General features: G+C 41.5%; 1 protein-coding gene across 1 annotated transcript in view; it reads left to right on the top strand.

The window, feature by feature from the left end:
* The window catches only part of MOXD1 (monooxygenase DBH like 1), a 104,559-nt gene that overhangs the window by 12,705 nt on the left and 67,629 nt on the right, over window positions 1-24,225 (top strand). The window contains exons 2-3 of the mRNA XM_073627293.1: window positions 23,688-23,834; window positions 23,962-24,126. Coding sequence (XP_073483394.1) covers window positions 23,688-23,834; window positions 23,962-24,126 — 312 coding nt within the window. The remainder of the gene's footprint in view (window positions 1-23,687; window positions 23,835-23,961; window positions 24,127-24,225) is intronic.

The raw sequence follows: 24,225 nt of genomic DNA, 5'->3' as shown, positions 1-24,225 counted from the left end.
TAAGGAAGATTACACATATATACAGTAAACGGCATTGCTCTGGTTTTGTAAGGCTTTCACTTGGAGGGGGGGGGGGTTGGGGCTTCATTACCTTTTGTCCCACCTTGTCTCAATCAAGATACAAGCTTTCCTTGACAAAGAACCTTTAGTTCTAGAAATGTTTCACCTGCTATCAGCATCATTTGCTTTACTTTATGTTCAGTGTCACAAGATACCCTCCTCAGCATTCATGCTTCATCTTTTTCAGCATTCCAGGACCCTATCTTCAGGCTCTGTGCTTCCGATGTCCAACGTCCAATACAATAACCATAAGAGCCAACTGCTATGTGTAGAGTGGACATAGTGTGATAAGGACAACTAGTTTGCCCCTCAGGCCACAATATCCCTGGCGTCCGCTAATAAGTAGTGATCTCTGACTCATTTCAGCCATTGGAAACTATTTTTTTTTATTATTCATAAAAACAACAGTGCTATGCATGTGTAGGCTTATAGCCTAATTATTGAATTAGAAATAATGTGGGTTATGATGAGCTCTGAAGGTCTGCAGGCATCAGTCAATGCACCTCAAGACACCCCTGGCCATCCTATTCAACCCGTGTCCCAAATTTTTAGTGTGTAACAATATCACACTGCATCACTTAGCTTGCATGATTCTTTTCCCTAGCTGTCTGCTGTGCCTGATTGCGGTCCTAATTTTTCATTATTATGGCAGATTACAACTAAGAGGCCGGGCACATGTCTGTAGTTTTCATGTCGAAGTTTCATGTTGCCTGCAAGCATCAATGATAATTAAAGTTGACCTTTACCCTAAAAACACATTACTCCACATTTGAATCTTCCCACTGCATAGCATAATATAAAAAGCCAGCATTTTACCAACACCACTATTTAAAAAAGAAAAGAAAAGAACAAAACAAAACAAAATAAAAAAAATGTTGATTTTGTGCTTTTATTTACTTTTTTTTTATTGTGTTTTGTTTGCACATACACCCTTCCTCAATTCTCACCTTATTTGAGAATGATGTTTGTGCCTTTTTCTAGAGCCTCCTGGGATACCCACATCCCATTATTTAGAAAGCAACAGATCCCCAAACTTGTGAGATATTTTGCTTCTGCAGCTACACAATAGAGAAAAGAGACCATGCATGGGTGAGATCTCATGCTACGTCATCATGGGGTCAGCTTTTAGAATCCATAAAAGACAGCTGGCCCCAGATGGCAAAAAAATGGTGACATGGAACAAGAAGTATACTATAGATATTGCAGCTGAGCAGAGGACACAGAATTTAATAGCATTGTAAGTACATTTATTCTTCATGATAGGAGGGACATTTGTCACAAAACCTCAAAAATTTCTTGGCACAGGAGGGTGAAGGTCCTATAAGGAGGTAACTGAAATTCAGACTGGAGATAGATAAATGAAGGGTGTTTGAGATACAAAAGCTGAACTTATTTAGGAGAAGTAGAACTTTAAAAAAAAAAAATACATTGCTGTATTAGATTGAAGAGTTCACGTTTATCAAACTCAGTGTATTAAAAGTTGTACTAATCTAGGAAAATAGAAAGATGTATAGGAAAACCTTGGTTTGCGAGCATAATTCGTTCCAGAAACATGCTTGTAATCCAAAGCACTTGTATATAATATGTAACCATATTGCTATACTTAGAGACTCCTCTCTTCTTTTTTATACTCAGCTGTGACATGACACTACTCTTATATCAAGACATTGCTTGTATATCAAGGCAAAATTTAATAAAACATTTTGCTTGTCTTGCAAAACGCTCTCAAACCAAGTTACTCTCAAACCAACTGTATCTCTATAAAGCAGAACTTATTTAGTTAAAAATAGAAGTGTGCTTTCACAAAATATGTTGCTTTAATATCTGGAAAAAAAACATATGCTAGAAGTACCATTTCTTTTCCAAGCTTTTGTTGTTTTTTTTTTTTTTTTGCTAAAAAATGACCTTTTTTTGGGTGGAAGGGGTAAAATAGGTAAAGCAGAACTTTAGCTGTAGTTTTCTCAAAGAAAGAATCATGTTGTCTGCAAGCTTCAACCTAATTTTTAATGTTGATTAAAATAGATGATTGATAGAAAAAAAAAGGAACCCTTTAAAAGATAAAATAACAAAATCAGCATATGCTGCAAAAATCAACTTTAATCTAGAAATTATATCTGCAGTACTTTTATCTGCCACTAAATGTCCTCAGTTTGAAGGTCTGCATCGTTCAACCTACTTCCTTTGAATCCAGGTCATCCTGGACTAACCCCATTTTGTGCCTGGGCAGTAATAGAAGAGCATCACAGTGATGAGATCATCCCTCTGTCATTCTGCTTTCTCTCCTTATCAATAAGTATCTTGTCAGCAAATGAAATGATTGGCTTCCTGTGCTACTTCTTCTCGCACTCCAGCCCCAATGTTATTTGTTGCCCTCTGCACACAACCTATAGTAGAGTAAATCTTCACATTCTTGTATTAGATGTTTCTGTTTGTGTTCAAACATGAGGCATGCGATATGGCACTAGACAGAACTGAAATTGCCTGTGAAAAAACGATATATCTCACTGTGCTTAATTTTCTCAGTCTGGTGAGCTAAACAGTAATTAGATCTGACAGCGCCACAAGCAGGCAGAGCAATTAACAGATATCTTACCATTTTTGATGCAACACAGAGGAAATGGTGAGTTACGCATTTGACACTAAGGGTGTTGATTTACTAACACTAAAGAGTACAAAATCTGGTGGAACTCTGCATTGTAACCAATCAGCTTCCATTTTTTTTTGTCAAAGCTAAATTGAATTACATTAAATTAGAAGCTGGCTACCATGCACAGTTGCACCAGATTTTGCACACTTCAGCTTTAGTAAATCAACCCCTGTGTGACCCAGAATAAGTTGCCTATCCCTTTAGCAAATAGGTTGATTAATAAATGGATATACTGGAATTAATTAGCTATAACACTACAAACTGCAGCTGCAAAATGTGAGTCCCTTATTAGAGGTAAAGCAAACAAATGACACTGGGAACATAACTATGACAATACCTAATTAATACAATGAAAACATTTGAAAGTGTACAATATATTTAACATTCTTTTTTCTCTAGTCTGTACAAAAAAATGCATTTTTGCGTAAAATTGCTTGAGGCCTGTTTTGCCAGAATACCTTTTTGTTTTACCAGCTAGAGTTACTAGTTTAGTTCTACAGCATGACAGAATGAATACAAAAATCAAGCTTTTTACACAAAATAGAAATGTATCTCACTTACCAAGCTTCTGAAATTCCTTTTTACTTTTGAATGAAAACTGTAAGCCTTCTTTGTTTGGGGATTTGTCTGGATCAGTGCTATTTGTTACTTTTTTATGAATATAGACTAAAGAATGTTTGTGTCCTCTCCACTCAAACCCAAATGTAAAAGGTAGAAAAGTAGGTAGTGGCGGGCAAACCAGCTTCTGCAGCACACAGTAACTTTTCCCTTTTTTTCCAAGCATTGTAAAAGGCCTAAAGTAAAATGTATAAGTGGTCTTGCGCTATTCCTTTGTGTATAATAATCAGTGAATAAAACATACAATATAAACATGTCCAATAATGTATCATGCAAATAAGCAAACAATCCAGAAGACACTGGCACGCCCTAAATTAAAAAGTGCACTCCCTATATAACCCCTCCCACTGATGGGAGTACCTCAGTTTTTTCGCCAGTGTCTAAGGTGTTGGTCACGAGTAAAGATGTGCTGTGCTGAGCTCCACTGGAGCAATCCTTGTTGGGGCTAGCCATGCAGCTGGATCCATTCAAAGCATCTTTTTGGCTGAATTGAATGGTACCCGGGCCTCATGTCCGAAGAAACGAGGTCTTGCCTGTAACGCTTCTCTTTTAGAGAGCTGGACCCCGGGATCCAGTACTTTTTGGTATTAAGTCCATAAAGTTTTTACTGGCGGTGGTGCTATTACAGGTCCAGGATTGTGGGTTTCCTCGAGGATCCCCAGCTCCTGAAGGTTTAATGATACCCACCGTGAAGAGTGAAGATTGGGTCTGTTGGTTTATCACAGAAAACCCTGCGGTGGGAAAGGTAAGTGGAGTTTTCTAAGAAATTTTTTAAATTTTCTTATGAATGTCTCCTTTATTTTAGTAAATGTTGTCACACCTATGTGTCACCACTGGTGGCTGTATTGAGCACTTACCGTCTCAAGCTTCTCAGAGAGCCCACGCTGTGTCTTGGAAGCTGCAGATTCTTCCTCCTCCGGTCAAGCAGCAGACCTCTGGTAAGTCTGGGGGGTTTCCTCTCCCCACCAGACGCCCCCCTGTGCTGGCTTTCTTCCCCTCTTCTTGGGGGAAAAAGCGCTGCAAGTTTTATAAAAAAAAAGGCGTGAACAGCATGCCACTCAGCGGCTTCCAGACTCATATAAGAGTTTGGTGACACAGGTTTGACACTTTTACTATTGCATCAGGCTGAGCATTAATAGCAGTGACAAAGCTGGACTATTGCTCAAGCAGTGGATGCATTCCTTCTGATAGTACCTCTGCTTTGTGCATCGGGCTATGGCAGAAGGGGGGTGAAAAACACCTCAAAAAGGGCTCTAGAAAGACTTTACAGTCACACGGAAGCCTAGATCCATCCCAGTAAAGATGGCATCCTCCTCTGAGAGTAATATGGCTGGTCAGAGTGAGCCATCAGAAGGCACAAGTTTTGCAGCTGTTCTTAACACTGCAGCCCCTGTGTATATTACTAAGGAGTTTTTTTTCTCCAACCATTTTAAGCTTGAAACAAAAATTGATGCTTAATCGCATCCCAGAGTGGGTCTAAGCATAGTAGGTTCCCGTCCATTGCTCAGGACCCTCTTGCTGTGCAACAAGGAGCGAGAGATGACGATTTTCTCCCAAAGGACCAGGAAGAGGATGATGTCTTCTCTTCTGAAGAACCTGATACGGAAGTATCAGGTTCACAGGAAAGGTTGTTGGTACAGTCTCTCACTGAATTGGTCCGCTCCACATTTTTTCTGCCAGTAACGCAGTCAGTCAATGAGCCCACTTCTGGTTTGGGGTCACCAAAAAGCCTCCCCAATCTGTTCATGCTTTCCCTATCCATTCATTGCTAAGAAAGCTTATTCTGAGTGGGAGCACCCAGATAAACAGTTTTTTTCCTCTGAAAAAAGTTTTTCAATGGGGAATTCCGGCAATTGACGTTGCTATATCCTCTGTAATCAAAAACCTGACTTGTCCAGTAGACAATGCTCATTTGCTAAAGGATCCAACAGATAAAAAAGTTGGAGCTCCTTTCTTTCACTCGCAGGGTCAGTCGTTCAACCAGCGCTGGCAGCGATCAGAGTATCTCAGTCCTTATAGGACCAATTTATAGAGGTACTCAAACTTATTCCTGCTCAGCAGTCCCAGGATTTGGCCGGGATATCAGAAGCGTTGTGTTCTACAATAGACGCTATGAAAGATTCTATTCTCCAGGCCTCACGGCTCATGCTAGGGCTGGTACATGTGCGTAGAATCCTATGGTTAAAAAATTGGTCAGCTGAAACGTCATGCAAAAAGCTCTTGACCAGTTTCTCTTTTCATGGTGAATGGTTATTTGGAGACAATCTGGATAAGTATATCCAAAAAATTTCTAATGGGGAAAGTTCCTTTTACCGGTTAAGAAGAAGTTTAAGCATTTTTTTCTTTTAAACGTGCTTCTTCTCCAGTGCCAGGGACATCAGCCTCTGGTTCAAGAGGTAAACCTCAGGGTCAGTCCCAGGGTCAAAGAGGACCTGGGGGAGGAAACCCACAAAACAAATACTAAAGCCTCCTTATGAAGGGGCGCCCCCGCTCGCTCTAGTGGGGGGGGGAGCTTTTACAGTTTTCAAGGGTCTGACAGGAACAATGTCAAGACAGATGGGTGGCTTCCTCAATTTCTTTAGGTTACAAACTAGAGTTCCGAGAGTTCCCGTATCCTCATTTTCGCAGATGAAACGTTCCCAGAGATCCAGTGAAAAAGAAGTCTCTCTTTTTAGCTTTGGACATCTCTTGTCTCAAAGAGTGATATCAGTGGTCCCCTTGGAAGAGCAAGGTTTAGGGTTTTATTCAACCCTATTTACGGTTCCAAAACCAAACAGGGATGTCAGACCCATTTTAGATCTCAAACTTCTAAACCAATTTTTGGATATCCGTTCTTTTCACATGGAGTCAATCTGATCAGTAGTCTCCATCCTACAAGGGGGAGAACTTCTGGCGTCAATCGACATCAAGGATGCTTATCTTCATGTGCTGATTTTCCCCACTCACCAGAAATTTCTACGCTTTGATGTAGAACTTAATTTCCAGTTTGTCACTCTGCATTGCGGTCTAGCTACTGCACCTCGAGTGTTTACAAAGATCCTGGCTCCTCCTTTAGCCAGGTTAAGGGCTCAAGGTATAACAATACTATCCTACTTAAATGATCTTCTCTTGATAGATCAATCAGTAGCCCGCTTAATCCAAAACTTTGGTCATCGCAGTCAGCTACCTGGAATACCTAGGTTGGATTCTCAACCAAGAGAAATCCTCCTTAAAACCATCAAGGAGATTGCAGTACTTGGGGCTGATCATAGATACAGCTCATAAGAGGGTGTTTTTTTCCCCAGGAAAGGATCAGTTCCATTCAGTTGATTAAAACAAAGAAGAATCCTTCTATTTGACTTTGCATGAAGTTGTTGTGTAAGATGGTGACTTCTTCGAGGCCGTTCCTTATGCGCAGTTTTATTCAAGACTGGTGCAAAACAGTATCCTGTCAACTTGGAACAAGAAGGTCCAAGCACTGGACTTCCCAATGCGTTTATCCCCCAAAGTGTGTCAGAGCCTCAATTGGTGGTTGATATCCAATAATCTTCAAAAAGGAAAATCCTTTCTACCAGTTACCTGGAAGGTGGTAACAATAGATGCCAGCCTTCTGGGCTGAGGAGCAGTCCTGGAAGAAGCATCTGTCCAAAGGAAATGGTCCAAATCAGAGATGACCTTGCCCATCAATATTCTAGAGATTCGGGCAGTATGCCTGGCCTTCGAGGCCTGGACGCTCAAACTTCGGAATTGTCCTGTCAGGATCCAATCTGACAGTGCCACAGCTGTGGCCTATATCATTCACCAGGGGGGTATGAGAAGTCATGCGGCCCAGAAAGAGGTGAATCATACTCTATCTTGGGCAGAAAACAACATTCCTTGCCTATCAGCAATTTTCATTCCAGGGATAGAGAATTGGCAGGCGGACTACTTGAGTTGCCAACAATTGTTCCCGGGAGAATGGTCCCTTCACCCCAACATCTTTCTGTCAATACGCCAAAGATGGAGAGTTCCGGATGTGGAACTGTTTGCATCCAGTTTCAACAACAAGATCGACAACTTTGTGTCAAGGACAAGGGATCCAATGGCATATGGAACAGATGCCTTGGTTTTTTCCGTGGGATCACGTAGACACCCCAAGCTATTTGCTGAAAGGCATGGTGAGTATTTTGCAGCTCTCATTTGTTTTTGAAAATGAAGAAAGACAAGAAAAAACATTTTTTTTTTTTTTTTCAATTTTCAAAACTTTGTGACAAAAAGTGAGGTCTGCAAAATACTCACTATACCTCTCAGCAAATAGCTTGGGGTGTCTACTTTCCAAAATGGGGTCATTTGGGGGGGGGGTTTGTGCCACCTGGGCATTCCATGGCCTCCGAAACTGTGATAGGCAGTGAAGAGTGAAATCAAAAATTCACGCCCTTAGAAAGCCTGAAGGCGGTGCTTGGTTTTCGGGGTCCTGTACGTGGCTAGGCTCCCAAAAAGTCTCACACATGTGGTATCCCCATACTCAGGAGAAGCAGCAGAATGTATTTTGGGGTGTAATTTCACATATTTCCATGGCATGTTTGAGCAATATTTCATTTAGTGACAACTTTGTGCAAAAAAAAAAAAAAAATTTGTCTCTTTCCCGCAACTTGTGTCGCAATATAAAATATTCCATGGACTCGACATGCCTCTCAGCAAATAGCTTGGGGTGTCTACTTTCCAAAATGGGGTCATTTGGGGGGGTTTTGAACTGTCCTGGCATTTTATGCAAAACATTTAGAAGCTTATGTCACACATCACCCACTCTTCTAACCACTTGAAGACAAAGCCCTTTCTGACACTTTTTGTTTACATGAAAAAGTTATTTTTTTTTTGCAAAAAAATTACTTTGAACCCCCAAACATTATATATTTTTTTAAAGCAAATGCCCTACAGATTAAAATGGTGGGTGTTTAATTTTTTTTTTTCACACAGTATTTGCGCAGCGATTTTTCAAACGCATTTTTTGGGGAAAAAACACACTTTTTTAAATTTTAATGCACTAAAACACACTATATTGCCCAAATGTTTGATGAAATAAAAAAGATGATCTTAGGCCGAGTACATGGATACCAAACATGACATGCTTTAAAATTGCGCACAAACGTGCAGTGGCAACAAAATAAATACATTTTTAAAAGCCTTTAAAAGCCTTTACAGGTTACCACTTTAGATTTACAGAGATGGTCTACTGCTAAAATTACTGCCCTCGATCTGGCCTTCGCGGTGATACCTCACATGCATGGTGCAATTGCTGTTTACGTTTGACGACAGACCGCCGCTTGCGTTCGCCTTAGCGCGAGAGCAGGGGGCGACAGGGGTGCTTTTTTTTTTTTTTTTCTTTATTATTTTTTTGATTTTTTTATCTTATTTTTAAACTGTTCCTTTCATATTTTTTTTTTTAATCATTTTTATTGTTATCTCGGGGAATGTAAATATCCCCTATGATAGCAATAGGTAGTGACAGGTACTCTTTTTTGAAAAAATTGGGGTCTATTAGACCCTAGATCTCTCCTCTGCCCTCAAAGCATCTGACCACACCAAGATCGGTGTGATAAAATGCTTCCCCAATTTCCCAATGGCGCTATTTACATCCGGCGAAATCTAAGTCATGAAATGCTCGTAGCTTCCGGTTTCTTAGGCCATAGAGATGTTTGGAGCCACTCTGGTCTCTGATCAGCTCTATGGTCAGCTGGCTGAATCACCGGCTGCATTCTCAGGTTCCCTGTTGAGACAGGAGAGCCAGAGAAAAACACGGAAGACGGTGGGGGGGGGGCATTCCCTCCCACGGCTTGTAAAAGCAGTCTAGAGGCTAATTAGCCACTAGGATTGCTTTTACATGAAAGCCGACCGCTGGCTGAAAAGAATGATACCAAGATGATACCTAAACCTGCAGGCATCATTCTGGTATAACCACTCAAAGTCGTGAATGGCGTACCTGAAGACAAAAAAATGGTTAACAATAAAGCACAGTAAACGGTAAAGTATAAAAAATTGCATACCTGAAAAACAAACATGATAAAACATAACAACAATAAAACATTGCAGAATAGAATACAGTAAAAAAGAGCAGAACAATAGAGAGAATAGAGAGAGAGAGAACAATAAAACGACAACTATTTTTTTTTTTATTTTATATATATATTTTTTTTTACACTTTTTTTGTAACTAACTTTTATAACTGTAACCGATTCCAGGTTCGGGTCTCTCAAAATGCGATGGCATCTTGGGAGACCCTGTGAAAGTGTGCCTAGTCTGTGCAATGCTGTACCCTACGCTAATACTCAACTAGTGAATGGTAGCGTTCAAAACATTCACCAATGCAAAGACCAGGATTGTCAGGACAGGAGGGACAATAATAGCGGGTGTCACGCCTATATCCGCGCTTGCTGCAGACACAACATCTTTTTTGGGGGGTTCGCTGGGTAGGGGTACTCGGGAGGACATAAAAATGCCTCTCATGCAGCCGACTGCATTTGGTTGGGGATGTGAATGGGGGAAGTACGGGCGCTGCAGAAGCGGTGGGTTCCCAATTAGGATTGGCGAATGCAGCAGGAAGGGCATTATGGGCACGACGGGTCTGTGTTTGTCTTTTTGGTGGCAGCAGGACACTACTTGTGCTTGCCACCTCACCAGCTTGAACTGCACTTATGGGACTCGCCACGTCACCAAGTGTTACTGCAGTGCTGGTTTGACTATGACCGGGGTGTACTACGCCGCTGGTGCTTGCCAGTTCCCCAAAACGCTACCAAAAAAACTGTTAGCGATCGCAGGGATCAGGCCTGACTCTGCGAACGCTGCAGTTAGGCGTTAAGTGTTTTGTAAGTGACAGTGATCGATCGATACTGCACTTGGGTGGGCTGGGCCGGGCGGAGGGGCAAAATGCAGGTGCTAGCAGGTATCTGGGCTGATCCCGCTAACACTGCGTTTTTGGGAACCCTAAACTGCTGGGGACGCTAGTATAGATCTGATCGGATCAGATATTGATCCGTTCAGATACTATACCACTAAGGGAGGTGTACGGTGCGTGCGTGGGTGTTAGCGGTACTGGCGCTAACCTGACGCTGCCTGGGGCCGGTGCTTGCCAGTTCACCAAAATACTACCAAAAAAACTGTTAGCGATCTCAGGGATCAGGCCTGACTCTGCGAACGCTGCAGTTATGCGTTTAGAGTTTTGTAAGTGACAGTGATCGATCGATACTGCACTTGGGTGGGCTGGGCCGGGCGGAGGGGCAAAATGCAGGTGCTAGCAGGTATCTGGGCTGATCCCGCTAACACTGGGTTTTTGGGAACCCTAAACTGCTGGGGACGCTAGTATAGATCTGATCGGATCAGATATTGATGCGATCAGATACTATACCACTAAGGGAGGTGTACGGTGCGTGCGTGGGTGTTAGCGGTACTGGCGCTAATCTGACGCTGCCTGGGGTGACGCATATCACCGCCGGGCGATTAGGGGGCTAAACCTTTATTCGGTAATAAACGGCGGGTGCCCTGACACTATAAAAAATAAACAAACTAACCAGCGTCACCCGTAACGGTTATACGGTGATCAGTGGTGATAGGGTTAACTAGGGGGCAATCAAGGGGTTAAAACATTTATCAGATAGTATATGGGGGTCCCTGTCGCTATAAAACGCTGACGGTGAACCTAAATATTTACCTCCCTAACTAGCGTCACCAGCGACACTAATACAGGGATCAGAAAAATGATCGCTTAGCGACACTGGTGACGGGGGGTGATCAAGGGGTTAAAACTTTATTAGGGGGGGTTAGGGGGGTACCCTAGACCTACAGGGGGGTAACAGTAACTGTGCTAACACTGTAACTGTCACAAACTGACACCAATACAGTAATCAGAAAAAAAAAAAAAAACTGCTGGTGTCAGTTTGTGACGGGGGGGGGGGGGGGGTGATTGGGGGGGGGATCGGGGGGCGATCGGAGTGTTTTGTATGCCTGGCATGTTCTACTGTGTGTGTGTGTGTTGGTGCACTCACATACCTGTCTTCTCTCCTCGAGCCGGAATGGAAACTACCGAGCCAAGGAGAGATGACATCACTTCCTTTGCTGCTGTTTAGCATACAGCAGCAAAGGAGTGTTCCCATTGGCCGGCGGCGATCGCGAGGGGGGGGCCACGAACGGATGGCCTCCCCCTCCACTCCGATCGCCGGGCAAGAAAACGGGACCGCCTCGGGCACCGGGGGGGGTCCAATCGGACCCCCCACCCGCGGGAGGCAAATCACGTACATGTACGTGATTTTGCCTGCCCGTGCCGCCTTGCCGACGTACATCAGCGTGAGGCGGTCCTTAAGTGGTTAATTTAGGGCGTGCCAGTGTCCATTACCTGAAGGTGGCCTATAACCCACATAGTGACTACTATGGCTCTGTGTCCCGTGACGTACTTAAAAAAAAAAGGATTTTACAGGTAAGCTGTTATAGAAAAATCCTATTATTGCTCACAGAACTCTCACCTCATAAACACATATTAAGAGCCCTTGGTCAAATTCCAATGTGGGGTTAGTGATCCTTCCTCCCAGGACCTCCTCTGTATTTCCTCTGTCTACAGTCAAGGGTCCAGACTCCTAGGGCTCCGGCTCCATACGGGGGGTGAAATAGACAATATGCCTCCAATACTGTAAAACGTTTAAAATAAATCCATTTGTTTAAAAGATGATAACATGCCTACATTAAAGCAAAGACAAAAGCACATGGAATTGTAAAAACAACAGCGTTTTCCACCTCTCACATGACTTTCGGTCTGCTGTCCGCTCAGGCCATTCCCTACGCCAGGGATATGCAAATAGCGGACCTCCAGCTGTTGAAAAACTACAAGTACCATCATGCATCTGCCTCTGGGTGTCATGCTTGTGGCTGTCAGAGTCTTGCTATGCCTCATGGGACTTGTAGTTCTGCAACAGCTGGAGGTCCACTAATTGCATATCCCTGCCCTACGTATTACGTCACGTCTTGTGACTTCCTCCTATTGTAAGAGGCCTGTTAACCTACAGTCATCTCACATTGTCTTCCTCCTCAGGGCGTCCATTGCTTTCTGTAATTTTTCCTCTGGCAAAAAGTCAAAGCCTATATCAGTGCCCGGACAAGGGCCAGAAGCCTATAAAAAAAGTGTGGATGGGCACAGCAAACTTAAACAAAGAAGTTCACCTTTAAAAATCAGTTTGGGGCTCTAAAGGTTCAGTCTAGACTGTTCCTTTGTTACCTACATAAGTTTTGTCACATATTTGGGGACTTCTTTGCTTATCAAACATATGCAGGGCCATCACCTTCTCCTCTAACATAACCGTACTTGGCAAAACCATCAGGCACCACCTCCTAACCACTTCCCCACACAGAGGTCTGCTTTTGCATGTCTTGCAGTGTTAATGAAGGAATGTACACTAAAAAAAAAGCTCAGCAGACAGGCAGCACCAGCTTGTTGGCAGACAGGGCTATGCCTCATCATTATAGCACATGTAAGGCCAATACACTACTCAAATTCCTCCAGCTTCTTCTAGATCCTGCTGTCACCATTCCTTCATTAGAGAATCCCTGCAAAGTAAAAAAAGGAGGTCCTTCACATCGTCTGGTTTCTCAGCTTTATGAGAATCATTCTGATCAAGATGCTGGTGCTAAAATCTCCAGATGGATCGGTTAGTAGAGTCTATCTCCTTCCATCAATTAATTGAGTGTTGAATGTCACGTTGGAAGGATCAGATGCAAACCTGTTCCACTAGCAATGTGGCTATTCAGCAAATTGCTGCCTCTGAACATACAGCCAGCAGTGTGGACATCTAACAGCTTGATTCATGTGCCAAGGGCACTCTTCAACAGGATTATTCCATATCCACTTCCACTAGTAGCCCTGATGAAGGGGAAGTCCTTAGTCCCCGAAATGCATTGGCCTCTTTTTACCGCTCAAACTTCAAATAAAATACAAATATATTTACCTTCATTGGATACCGGGTGCTCCTTTACTTTCTTTTCTGACTGTAGGCAAGACACACTTGTCTTTGTACTCCTCACCTGGTTGCCGCCACACATGCTTGACACCATCTGAACCAAATAAGTTTATCTTGGTCTCATCAGACCACAGTTCATGGTACCAGTAATCCATGTCCTTAGTCTGCTTGTCTTCAGCAAACTGTTTGCGGGCTTTCTTGTGCATCATCTTTAGAAGAGGCTTCCTTCTAGGACGACAGACATGCAGACCAATTTGATGCAGTGTGCAGCGTATGGTCTTAGCATCGACAGGCTGACCCCCCACTTCTTCAACCTCTGCAGCAATGCTGGCAACGCTCATACATCTATTTCCCAAAGACAACCTCTACATATGACGCTGAGCACATGCACCCAACTTCTTTGGGCGACCATGACGAGGCCTGTTCTGAGTGGAATCTGTCATGTTAAACCGCTGTATGGCCTTGGTCACCATGCTGAAGCTCAGTTTCAGGATCTTGGCGATCTTCTTATAGCCTAGGCCATCTTTATGCAGAGCAAGAATTCTTTTTTTCAGATCCTCAGATAGTTCTTTGCCATGAGGTGCCATGTTGAACTCTCAGTGACCAGTATGAGAAAGTGAGAGCGATAACACCACATTTAACACACCTGCTCCCCTTTCACACCTGAGACCTTGTAACACTAACGGGTCACATGACACCAGGAGGGAAAATGGCTAATTGGGCTCAATTTGGACATTTTCTCTTAGGGGTGTACTCACTTTTGGGTACCAGCTGTTTAGACATTAATAGCTGTGTGTTGAGCTATTTTGAGGGTACAGCAAATTTACACTGTTATACAAGCTGTACACTCACTACTTTACATTGTAGCAAAGTGTAATTTCTTCAGTGTTGTCACATGAAAACATATAATAAAATATTTACAAAAATGTGAGGGGTTTACTCACTTTTGTGAGATACTGTATGCCTGTGTGTGCAGATGACCCTGGGTGGAGAAGAAAATAGAGGGAAATAGCTGTGAGGTGCTGCACATGCTTTCACTTTTGAATACTGCAGATCGTCCACCTTATGTAATTGACTGTGCATGTCAAGTGACTCCGGGATGTGTATCCTAGTACACATCCTAGTACGTGTGGTAGGCTGCACCCTCTGTAACCCCCTTTTTTTCCCTGGTGCCCAGATGCTGATGCCCCCACTGGATGATCTCCTTGCTAGAGTGGGAGGCAGAGCTGCCTACAGTGTGTCGAAAGGTACTAAAGCTGACTGGGTGCTTCAGCTTAATTCGGCAGCAGAAGTAAGATATATGGAAGATGGTGGAGCTTTTAAGGAGTGGGAAAAAAGATGAGGTAAGCGGAGGGAGGATTCTGTGTAGAGGTCAGAGCTGGAGAGGGGCAAAAGTAAGATGTCGATGGAGAATGCAGAGGTAAGCAGCTATGGAAGAGGGCTGAACTCTGCACTTTGTATGTGGCACATCTGAACTCTGCTCTCTATGCGTAGCACACCCCTGAACGCTTCCCTCTTTATGTAGTGTACCCTTAAACTCTGCACTCTGCACTCTTTAATGCCCTTTTAAGCGACCAGTGTTAGTGAAATTTTTTCACTCCTACTATTTGATGCTGCTTGGTGGGTGTGCATGTTGGGGGGAGGAGGTTGTTTTGGGAGGACATGGTTGAGTTCTTGTACCTATTCTCTGGAAAAGCCCTGATTACTGCTGTGTGCATTAATCAAGGAAGTGGTTAAACCATTTATGCTGCATGTTTTGGGGAAAGAAGGAGTGGTCTATGCAGGTATCTCTATGTTTACTGGCATGCTTGGGGAATGCTAGTCCAGTATAGCTGTTTTGGATGAAAAAAGGTGATTCTGTTTTTCTGCTTCTCGAGTCTATGGTTAAAAACTCTTATCTATTAGCCTCCTACTACCGTATGCAACATCACTAGACCTAAACAAAATAAAAATGTGTTAAAAAGTAAAGATTACTCACCTTAAACTCCAGTTCATGGCCAGTTCACCTAGGCACCGGTGAAGTCTAAAGCCAAATGTCCGACAGAAAAAGTCCGATGGAAGCTTTTCATTGTCTATTCCGATCGTGTGTGTGCCTCATCGGACTTTTCTTTTTGAAAATTCTGATGGACCTAGAAATAGAACATGTTCTAAATATTTCAGACGGAACCAATTCCTATCGGGAAAACCGCTCGTCTGTATGCTGTTCCGACAGACCAAAAACGACGCATGCTCTGAAGCAAGTACAAGACGGAAGCTATTGGCTACTGGCTATTGAACTTCCTTTTTTTAGTCCCGTCATACGTGCTGCACGTCACCGCGTTCTGGACGGTCAGACTTTGGTCTGACTTTGGGTTGGCCGTGTGTAGGCAAGACCGCTTGAATGGAATTCCGTCGGAGTTCCATCGGAGAAATCTTTCGGAGTTTATTCCGACGGCAAAACCAGTCATGTGTACACGGCAATACAGCGACCTGAAATACCAGAGGATCCCAAATCTTGTGGGAATGTGCTCCTGCATGCCTAGGTGAATGGGCATGAGAATGAAGCTTAAAATAAGTAGCTTTTAGATTGCTTTTATTGCTAATGTGTTTAGTTTAGATCAAGTGGTTTTGCATCTGGACTAACAAATAGGTGAAAGAGTCTCACTGATACTCTATAACTATCACTGATAGTTTTGAGTCGAAAAAAAAGAGAAATATAATACACGTAAAAAGAAATATAATACATGTAAACATTGAGCTTATAATAGTACAGTGTTTGTTTAATGCAATCTATAATTTTTCATCTTATGCTGGCCTTTCCTTTTCTTTTCAAAGCCATTTGGCTGACAGTAACTATCAGGAATAGAATGACTGTTGTATGTGCAAACTGCTGGTATAAGGAAGTTTCTTCCTGGGTCACCCAGCTGGCCTTAAGGTTTTGCCTATAGCGATGCATTTCAAAATGAATTATCATCTCATTTTTCCACAGTCAACATTCTGTGTGTGCAACTTATTCAGAGTTTTACAGATATTGTACTCAAAATTCTGATAATAAAAAAAAAAGTTTTGTATATCTTACTAAAATTCAGACTTAGGTAGCTAATTTAGCAATTGTTAGTACGTATATTATTCCTAATTTAAAACTATTTATGAATACTTTACATCTGTAATTGTTGCAAGAATTTCTATTGTTGAATTGAAATGAAGGTAAAGTGTAGGAAATGTGAAAAAAAGTGTAATTCCAGTCAAAACCTAACTAAGCTTAAATCAGCTCCCACACCCATTCTAAGCCTGTTCTATCTACCCTGTAAAAGGTAGAGATATGTATACTTGCCTATTCTGAAGTTGCTCCAGTCCGGTCGCATGATCTCTCCAGCAGAGCTTCAGTGTAAAGGAAAAATCACCGACAACAGTTGCAAAACCTAGGTGATAATGTCACCCATATGCTAGCTATGGGGCAGCCATTGTCCGCTGTTCCCTCCTCCCAGCCAGTGCTGGGACCTGATCATGTGATCAAAATGGAATGACTTCAGAATAGGTAAGTATAGCCAACAATCCAGCAGCTGGAAAGGAAATACGTTTGCTGTAAGGATAATTATTTAACCATCTAACCACCTCAGGACCTGCATGTTGCATCCCATTCCTGTCCAGGCCATTTTTCCATTTTCAGTGCTGTGTTAGTTGGACTGAAAATTACTTGGTCATGCAACACTGTACCCAAATAAATTTTGCATCAGTTTTCTGAGACAGACAGAATTCTTTTTGTGTAATTTAGTAACAACTGGGTCTTTTATTGTTTACAATATAGAGAATGTTGAAGAAAGAAAAACTGCTCCTCCTTTCTTTCTAGTAGAGATGAGCTGAAGTTTCAGTCCAAACACAAGTTCGGACCAACTTTGGCTATTCAGGCATTCATCTGAACTTCATCTGAACTTTTCATCAGACTTTTAGCCCATTTGGCAGGAGCCAACTATCATTCATAGTAGGTGTATTTCTAACGCTACTATCTATAACAGCTTCCTATCTGTCAACGACTGCTAAGAAAGCAGTTGGTTCCAGCACCCGCTGCAACCTCAGCAACCTCAGCAACCAGTGATATCACCTTGACCCATTTATTTACTGGCCAGTAATCCCAGGCCATGTAAACACATGGGCGGGAATAGAGTGACATCACTGTCCAAATATGACCACATGGACATTGACACCGACATTGACCAGATATGAGAGTAAATACATTTGGACAATGGCATCACCTGGGAGACCCCATAACTTTGGCCTGGGACATGTCATTCAGCACTAGTTAGTGGGAGAATCAGATGTATCAGCTGGAGGGATATTTTTTTCTTTTGGTGGGCTTTATTCATCATGATTGACATTGATCTACATAGCTAGTTCAAGTGATTGATGATGGATGTACAATGTACCCCCTATTCATTCATATGTGAGAGTGTTTAAAACTCTGGTTAACCCCTCCCAATGACCCCCACAATCACTGGACCAGAGTTGTGGGGAATAGTCCCTTGTCCCTTCTGGCACCTGAACTTTAATCATGTTCTGCAAATCTGCTTCAAACTGAACCCAGGTACATTCGGCTCATCCTAGTTTCTACTATATAAAAAAAAAAAATGCCAGAATAGTACACCCCCCGAGATAGTCTAATATTTTCCCCAATTTTTGGAAATGAACAAACATGTTGGTATTGAGATGGTTAAAAAATAAATTACAGTGTGCTTAGCCTTTGAAGGCACCCACTGAAGCCAAGTACTTCAAAACACAAGTAGAGAGGTGCCACTGATGTTGTGGGATTGTTTAAAGTGCTACTGACCACCAGTGATGGGGTGTGGGGATTTTAAGTGTCACTGGTTACCAATAATTGTGCAATTGTTTTTAAGGGTGGTTCGAGTGTTTTGGGGTTATTGTGAACATCTAGCCATCCTCTGGGAAATTTTCTTTCACTAATAACTGAAGACTTGAAGTACTTGGCTTCAGTGGGTGACTTCAAAGGTTAAGCACACTGTAATTTATTTTTTAACCACCTCAATACCAACATGTTTGTTCATTTCCAAAAATATGGGAAAATATTAGACTATCTCGGGGTGTACTATTCTGAATTTTTTTTTTTTATATACTAGAAACTAGGGATGTACCGAATGTACCTGGGTTCAGAAAAGGAGGATCGGGGCCACTCTGTGCAAAACCAACTGCACAGAGTATGCAGTAAGTATGACATGTTTTTTTTTTTTTTTAATTACCTTTAGAAATACTTTAATGCTCAATGATCTCCCCAGCTTTGATTTTTTTGGTCCTCTGCTGCAGCTAGAGGAATTAATGAATGGATTCTATGGATACTATACTGTTTACACTTGTTATTGCTGTGAGTGGTCACAGAAATCACCTGGTACAAAGCTGCTCTCACTGGCACTGTGTCTTTTACTTGTGTACTGCTGTGTTCAATCACAATGGATCACAGGATTGTGTGTAAACCTGAACAGGCACACAGTGCACATACAGTATATGAGGATCTATGGGTACATCCATCCACCACAGTAGGGGTGGTAAGCAGTCGTTTATTAACTATGATTGGTCATAAATTGGTTATATTTAGGATCACAAGAAATAGTATGTAAAGAAATATAGAACACATTTTAATTCCTCAGAACTCTAAGGATCCATTGCAAAAAGTGTACTTGTATGATGTATAATTTTGGGCACAAAGCCCTGAAATACAAACATGTAATCAATCAATGCATTTTCTATATCTCTACATGGATTTGTTATATAAAAAATTGAAGTATTAAACAAAATTCTCCTCGTATAAGTATGCAAAGAGTTAAGGCCTCATTTTGTGTTCTCTATCAGACACTGTCAGTATGAGCTGAGAATCTAAAATCTTTAAAATGATATCTTTGTATCCCCTGGGAACAAAAAAAAAAAAAAAAAAAAAAAAAAAACATCAAAATGATTTCTGCTGGTGTAGGAAAAAAGAGCAACAGGAGTTTAGACTGGGATGACAAGTAGCATTATTTGTTTCACCATGACTTTCTCTAAGATCTCACAGATGAAAGGAAACATGCAGGAACATGAAAGTAAATTCACATGAAGGCTTGGATTTTCAGAGTGAAAGTGCTAAGACAGCTGTTCCATAAACGGAAGGAAATCTCCCCATAGGGAGCAAGTTAATTGAATGGGAAATTCTAAGAACTTTTTTAGCCAAAAAAAGTTATATTACAACAATGTGTTAGTATGTTTAACCTGATATAAGTAAATTCTAAAACAGCTTTTATAAATGGCAAAAGATATAGAGCCTACTTCTGAAACACTCTGAGAGATCCACAGCGCATCAGAGTGTGTCTGAAGGACATGATAGCTGGGTAACTACAGCGGGGTATTTTTCAGGAAACTGAAAAGATTTTTAGCTGGCACAGAAAAACTGCTGTAAGGTGAAGGGTAGGGATGAGCCGAACACCCCCCCGGTTCGGTTTGCGGCAGAACATGCGAACAGACCAAAAATTTGTGCGAACACGCGATCCCCGTTAAAGTCTATAAGACTCGAACGAGAAAAATTAAAGTGCTAATTTTAAAGGCTAATATGCAAGTTATTGTCATAAAAAGTGTTTGGGGACCTGGGTCCTGCCCCATGGGACATGAATCAATGCAAAAAACAGTTTTAAAAAAGGACGTTTTTTCAGGAGCAGTAATTTTAATAATGCTTAAAGTGAAACAATAAAAGTGAAATATTCCTTTAAATATTGTGCCTGGGGGGTGTCTATAGTATGCCTGTAAAGTGGCACATTTTTCCCGTGTTTAGAACAGTCCCTGCACAAAATGACATTTCTAAAGGAATAAAAGTCATTTAAAACTGCTTGCTAATGTAATGTTGCCCCCCCCCCAGCCCATTACCAGGCCCTTTGGGTCTGGTATGGATATTAAGGTAAACCCTGCACCCAAATTTAAAAAAAAAGGCGTGGGGCCCCTAGGCCCTAAATACTCTGAACAGCAGCAGTATACAGGCGGTCCACAGGTTACAAACAAGATAGGGACTGTAGGTTTGTTCTTAAGTTGAATCTGTTTGCAATTTGGAACAGGTACATTTTCTAAGTGTAGCTCCAGCCAAAAAATCTATTTTTAAGCTTTTTGGATAACATAGGGAAGGGTTAAAAGTGTTCAGAAGATTTCACCTCACTTTGTATCCCAATGAGAATTGGATTTTGAAAATTTTGGGTTGTTTTAGAAACAAGGATTGGTGATAAAGCATAAGTGGAGACACTTTTTTCCCATATTAACTCCTACAGGAGAGAATTTCCCTTTCTAGGGGTAGATTTCCTCTCACTTCCTGTTGTCTCCCTCTGTTTGTAAGTAGGAGTCGTTTGTAAGTCGGATGTTTGAAAATAGGGGACCGCCTATATATACTATACAGCCTGCCCTATACACTCGGTGGAAAATTGGGCCTTAGGTGTTGGTGGTACCAGAACACTGTAAGTCTCACAGTTACTCTTGGTGGGAATTGGAACGGGCCCTGTTGTGAAATATTATATCAAGAATTGTAATTACGTGCCCCTGGGGCATACAAATTGGGCCTTAGGCGGTGGTGGTGGTGGCACAACACTGTAAAGCCTCACAGATACTTTTGTTGAGCGAAGGAACAGGTCCTGCTGTGAAATATTAGATCAAAAAATTTAATTATGCGCCCCTGTTAAACAGGGGCATAAAAATTGGGCCTTAGGTGGTGGTGGTGGCACAACACTGTAAAGCCTCACAGATACTTTTGTTGAGAGCAGGAACAGGCCCTGCTGTGAAATATTAGATCAAAAATTGTTATACAGGGGCATAAAAATTGGGTCTTAGGCGGTTGTGTTGGTGGCACAACACTGTAAAGCCTCACAGATACTTTTGTTGAGCGCAGGAACAGGTCCTGCTGTGAAATATTAGATCAAAAATTGTAATTACGCGCCCCTGTTAAACAGGGGCAGAAAATTTTGTGTCTTAGGCGGTGGTGGTGGTGGCACAACACTGTAAAGCCTCACAGATACTTTTGTTGAGCGCAGGAACAGGTCCTGCTGTGAAATATTAGATCAAAAATTGTAATTACGCGCCCCTGTTAAACAGGGGCATAAAAATTGGGCCTTAGGTGGTGGTGGTGGTGGTGGAACAATACTGTAAAGCCTCACAGATGCTTTTGTTGAGAGCAGGAACAGGCCCTGCTGTGAAATATTAGATCAAAAATTGTATTTATGTGCCCCTGTTATACAGGGGCATAAAAATTGGGTTTTAGACGGTTGTGTTGGTGGCACAACACTGTAAAGCCTCACAGATACTTTTGTTAAGAGCAGGAACAGGCCCTGCTATGAAATATTAGATCAAAAAATTTAATTATGTGCCCCTGTTAAACATTGTTAAAATTGGGCCTTAGGCGGTGGTGGTGGCACAACACTGTAAAGCCTCACAAATACTTTTGTTGAGCACAGGAACGAGCTCTGCTGTGAAATATTAGATCAAAAATTGGAATTATATATATATATTATATATAATTGTATTATATAATTGTATGTAATATATATATATATTAAATACACTGCAGCTAACTGAATCACCTGCCTGCCTGAAGTATACTAGAAACAGTACACCAGGAATGGCCTGCAGTGAGATATAGCTAACCTGGATACAGTGGATATATATATATATATATATATATATATATATATATACACACATATACAAGACTATCTGTATATATATATATTAAATACACTGCAGTTAACTGAATAATCTGCCTGCCTGCTCAATCTAAATGAGACTCTCTCTCTGTCCATGCCAACAACACACTACACGAGGCCGACGTGCAGGCGGCCTTATATAGTGTGGGGCATGGACTGAGTCCCCCTGAGCCAAGATTGGTGAAAGGCACCCTACCTTTGACCAATTATGGCTCTCTTAGCTGAGGGCGCTGTGATTGGCCAAAGCATGCAGGTCATGGTGCATGCTCTGGCCAATCATCATACAGCAATGCACTGCACTCCCACAGTGCATTATGGGCCGTTACGCGCCACTCGAATTTGGCGTGAACGGCCCATAATGTTCGGTTTTTGACAAACGGGCGAACAGCCAATGTTCAAGTCATGTTCGACCCGAACAGAAAGCTCATCCCTAGTGAAGGGTATTTTACAGATTACATTTTATCAGCATGCCTCGGAATGGCCATTTAATTTTAAGGTAAATGAAAAGTGCTAAAATAACAATCTGTCTGATCTATTTCTCTCCATGCAGGTTTCTAGGTAATTGTATGTTGGTTTTGACAGCAAACATTTTGTTTTTCATCTCTGGGGTCCAAATAAAAATATACACTCTATTACCAAAAGTGTTGGGACGCCTGCTTTTACACTTTAATGGCATACCGGTCTTAGTTCGTAGGGTTCAATATTGAGTTGGCCCTCCTTTTGCAGCTATAACAGATTCTACTCTTCTGGGAAGCCTGTCCACAAGGTTTAGGAGTGTGTCTATGGGAATGTTTGACCATTCTTGCAAAAGCACATTTGTGAGGTCAGGCACTGATGTGGATGAGAAGGCATGGCTCGCTGTCCCTACTCTAATTCATCCTAAAGGTGTTCTATTAGGTTGAGGTCAGGACTCTGTCAAGTTCCTCTACCCCAAACTCGCTCATCCATGTCTTTATGGGCCTTACCTTCATGCCCTCTGTTGATAAATTTCGCATAGTAAATGCCCCCCCCCCTTCTGATCCCAATCCACTGTCAAGATGCCGTCCTTTATTTATAACCCCTAATAACGTTGCTGCCCACTTACTCCACAAAGTTTTCAAATAGATATACAGAACTAACAGCTTATTTGATATGCACTGAATGGTACTGCCATGGCATGCACTGCAGGAATTTCCTTTTTCTGATAAAAAAATGGTGCTGCTTGTAGGTACAACTGTATTTACAATAGGGTACTTCTGTGTCCAAAGTAAGCAATCTAAGAAGGAAGCACAACCAGTGTATGACATAAAAGTTATGGCAATTGTTTTATTTTTCTGACTTAATTTGGATTTTTTTTTTACTAAATCCAGCATTAAACTAGAGTATTTGGTGGAGGTGCAGGGCTGTAAAGAACAAGAATCACAAGACTTTCTAAAGTCCCAGTAACATATTGGTCAAATAACAACATGTCCTATTTAGATGCTTTCCACAGCAAGCAGCTGTCTATAGCTATTCTTTGTGCCAGATCTGAATATTTTTTTTACATTTGTTTATGTGTAATGTAAACATACATTACTATGCACATTCATGCATGTTTTCATGCATTTCCTTTGATTTCAATGAAATATACAAGTACCTTAAAATATAGAGAATGAATGGGCCCAAAATAAATTTATATGCCTTTGGGATTATTGATCAACCTTCCTTTTGCTATTTATCTTTGTTTTTTCATAGGATTACTTTACAGATAGTAAAAGAGTTCTTCACAGAGACACCCAGCAAAATTATAAACTTAAGTATGCAATAGAAAATGGCACACACACTACCCTTAAGTTCAGCCGAGCTCTTCAAACCTGTGACCTGTATGATAAAAATATAACGGTAAGTTGCACTTTAGTCTTTAATATCCTGATGAAAATATTTAATAAATAGAATTACATTTTAGTGTTTACTGTCATAATAAAATATTAAATGGAAGGAATTACATCTTATTTTTATATTATTTCAGGAAAGCACAATACGAATAATTTGGGCATACCATGATGATGACATTGAAGGTACTGGGCCAACCTACCACGGGTCAAATCGGGGTCAGAAGAGCTTACGCCTACTCAACCCAGAAAAAAATGTGATGTCTGTTGAAGCTCAGTCTTTCAACTTTACACATCAGAACGTAAGCTTCTGTCCTGTTATATTGATACCACACTTTCATCACCAATAATTAATCATAACCTTTTGCAAAAACAATATTTTCTCAAATTTACCTCCAGTT

The sequence above is a fragment of the Aquarana catesbeiana genome, linkage group LG04, assembly GCF_042186555.1.
Source record: "Aquarana catesbeiana isolate 2022-GZ linkage group LG04, ASM4218655v1, whole genome shotgun sequence".
Classification (NCBI taxonomy): domain Eukaryota; kingdom Metazoa; phylum Chordata; class Amphibia; order Anura; family Ranidae; genus Aquarana; species Aquarana catesbeiana.
This window is presented reverse-complemented; position numbering and strand designations above follow the sequence as displayed.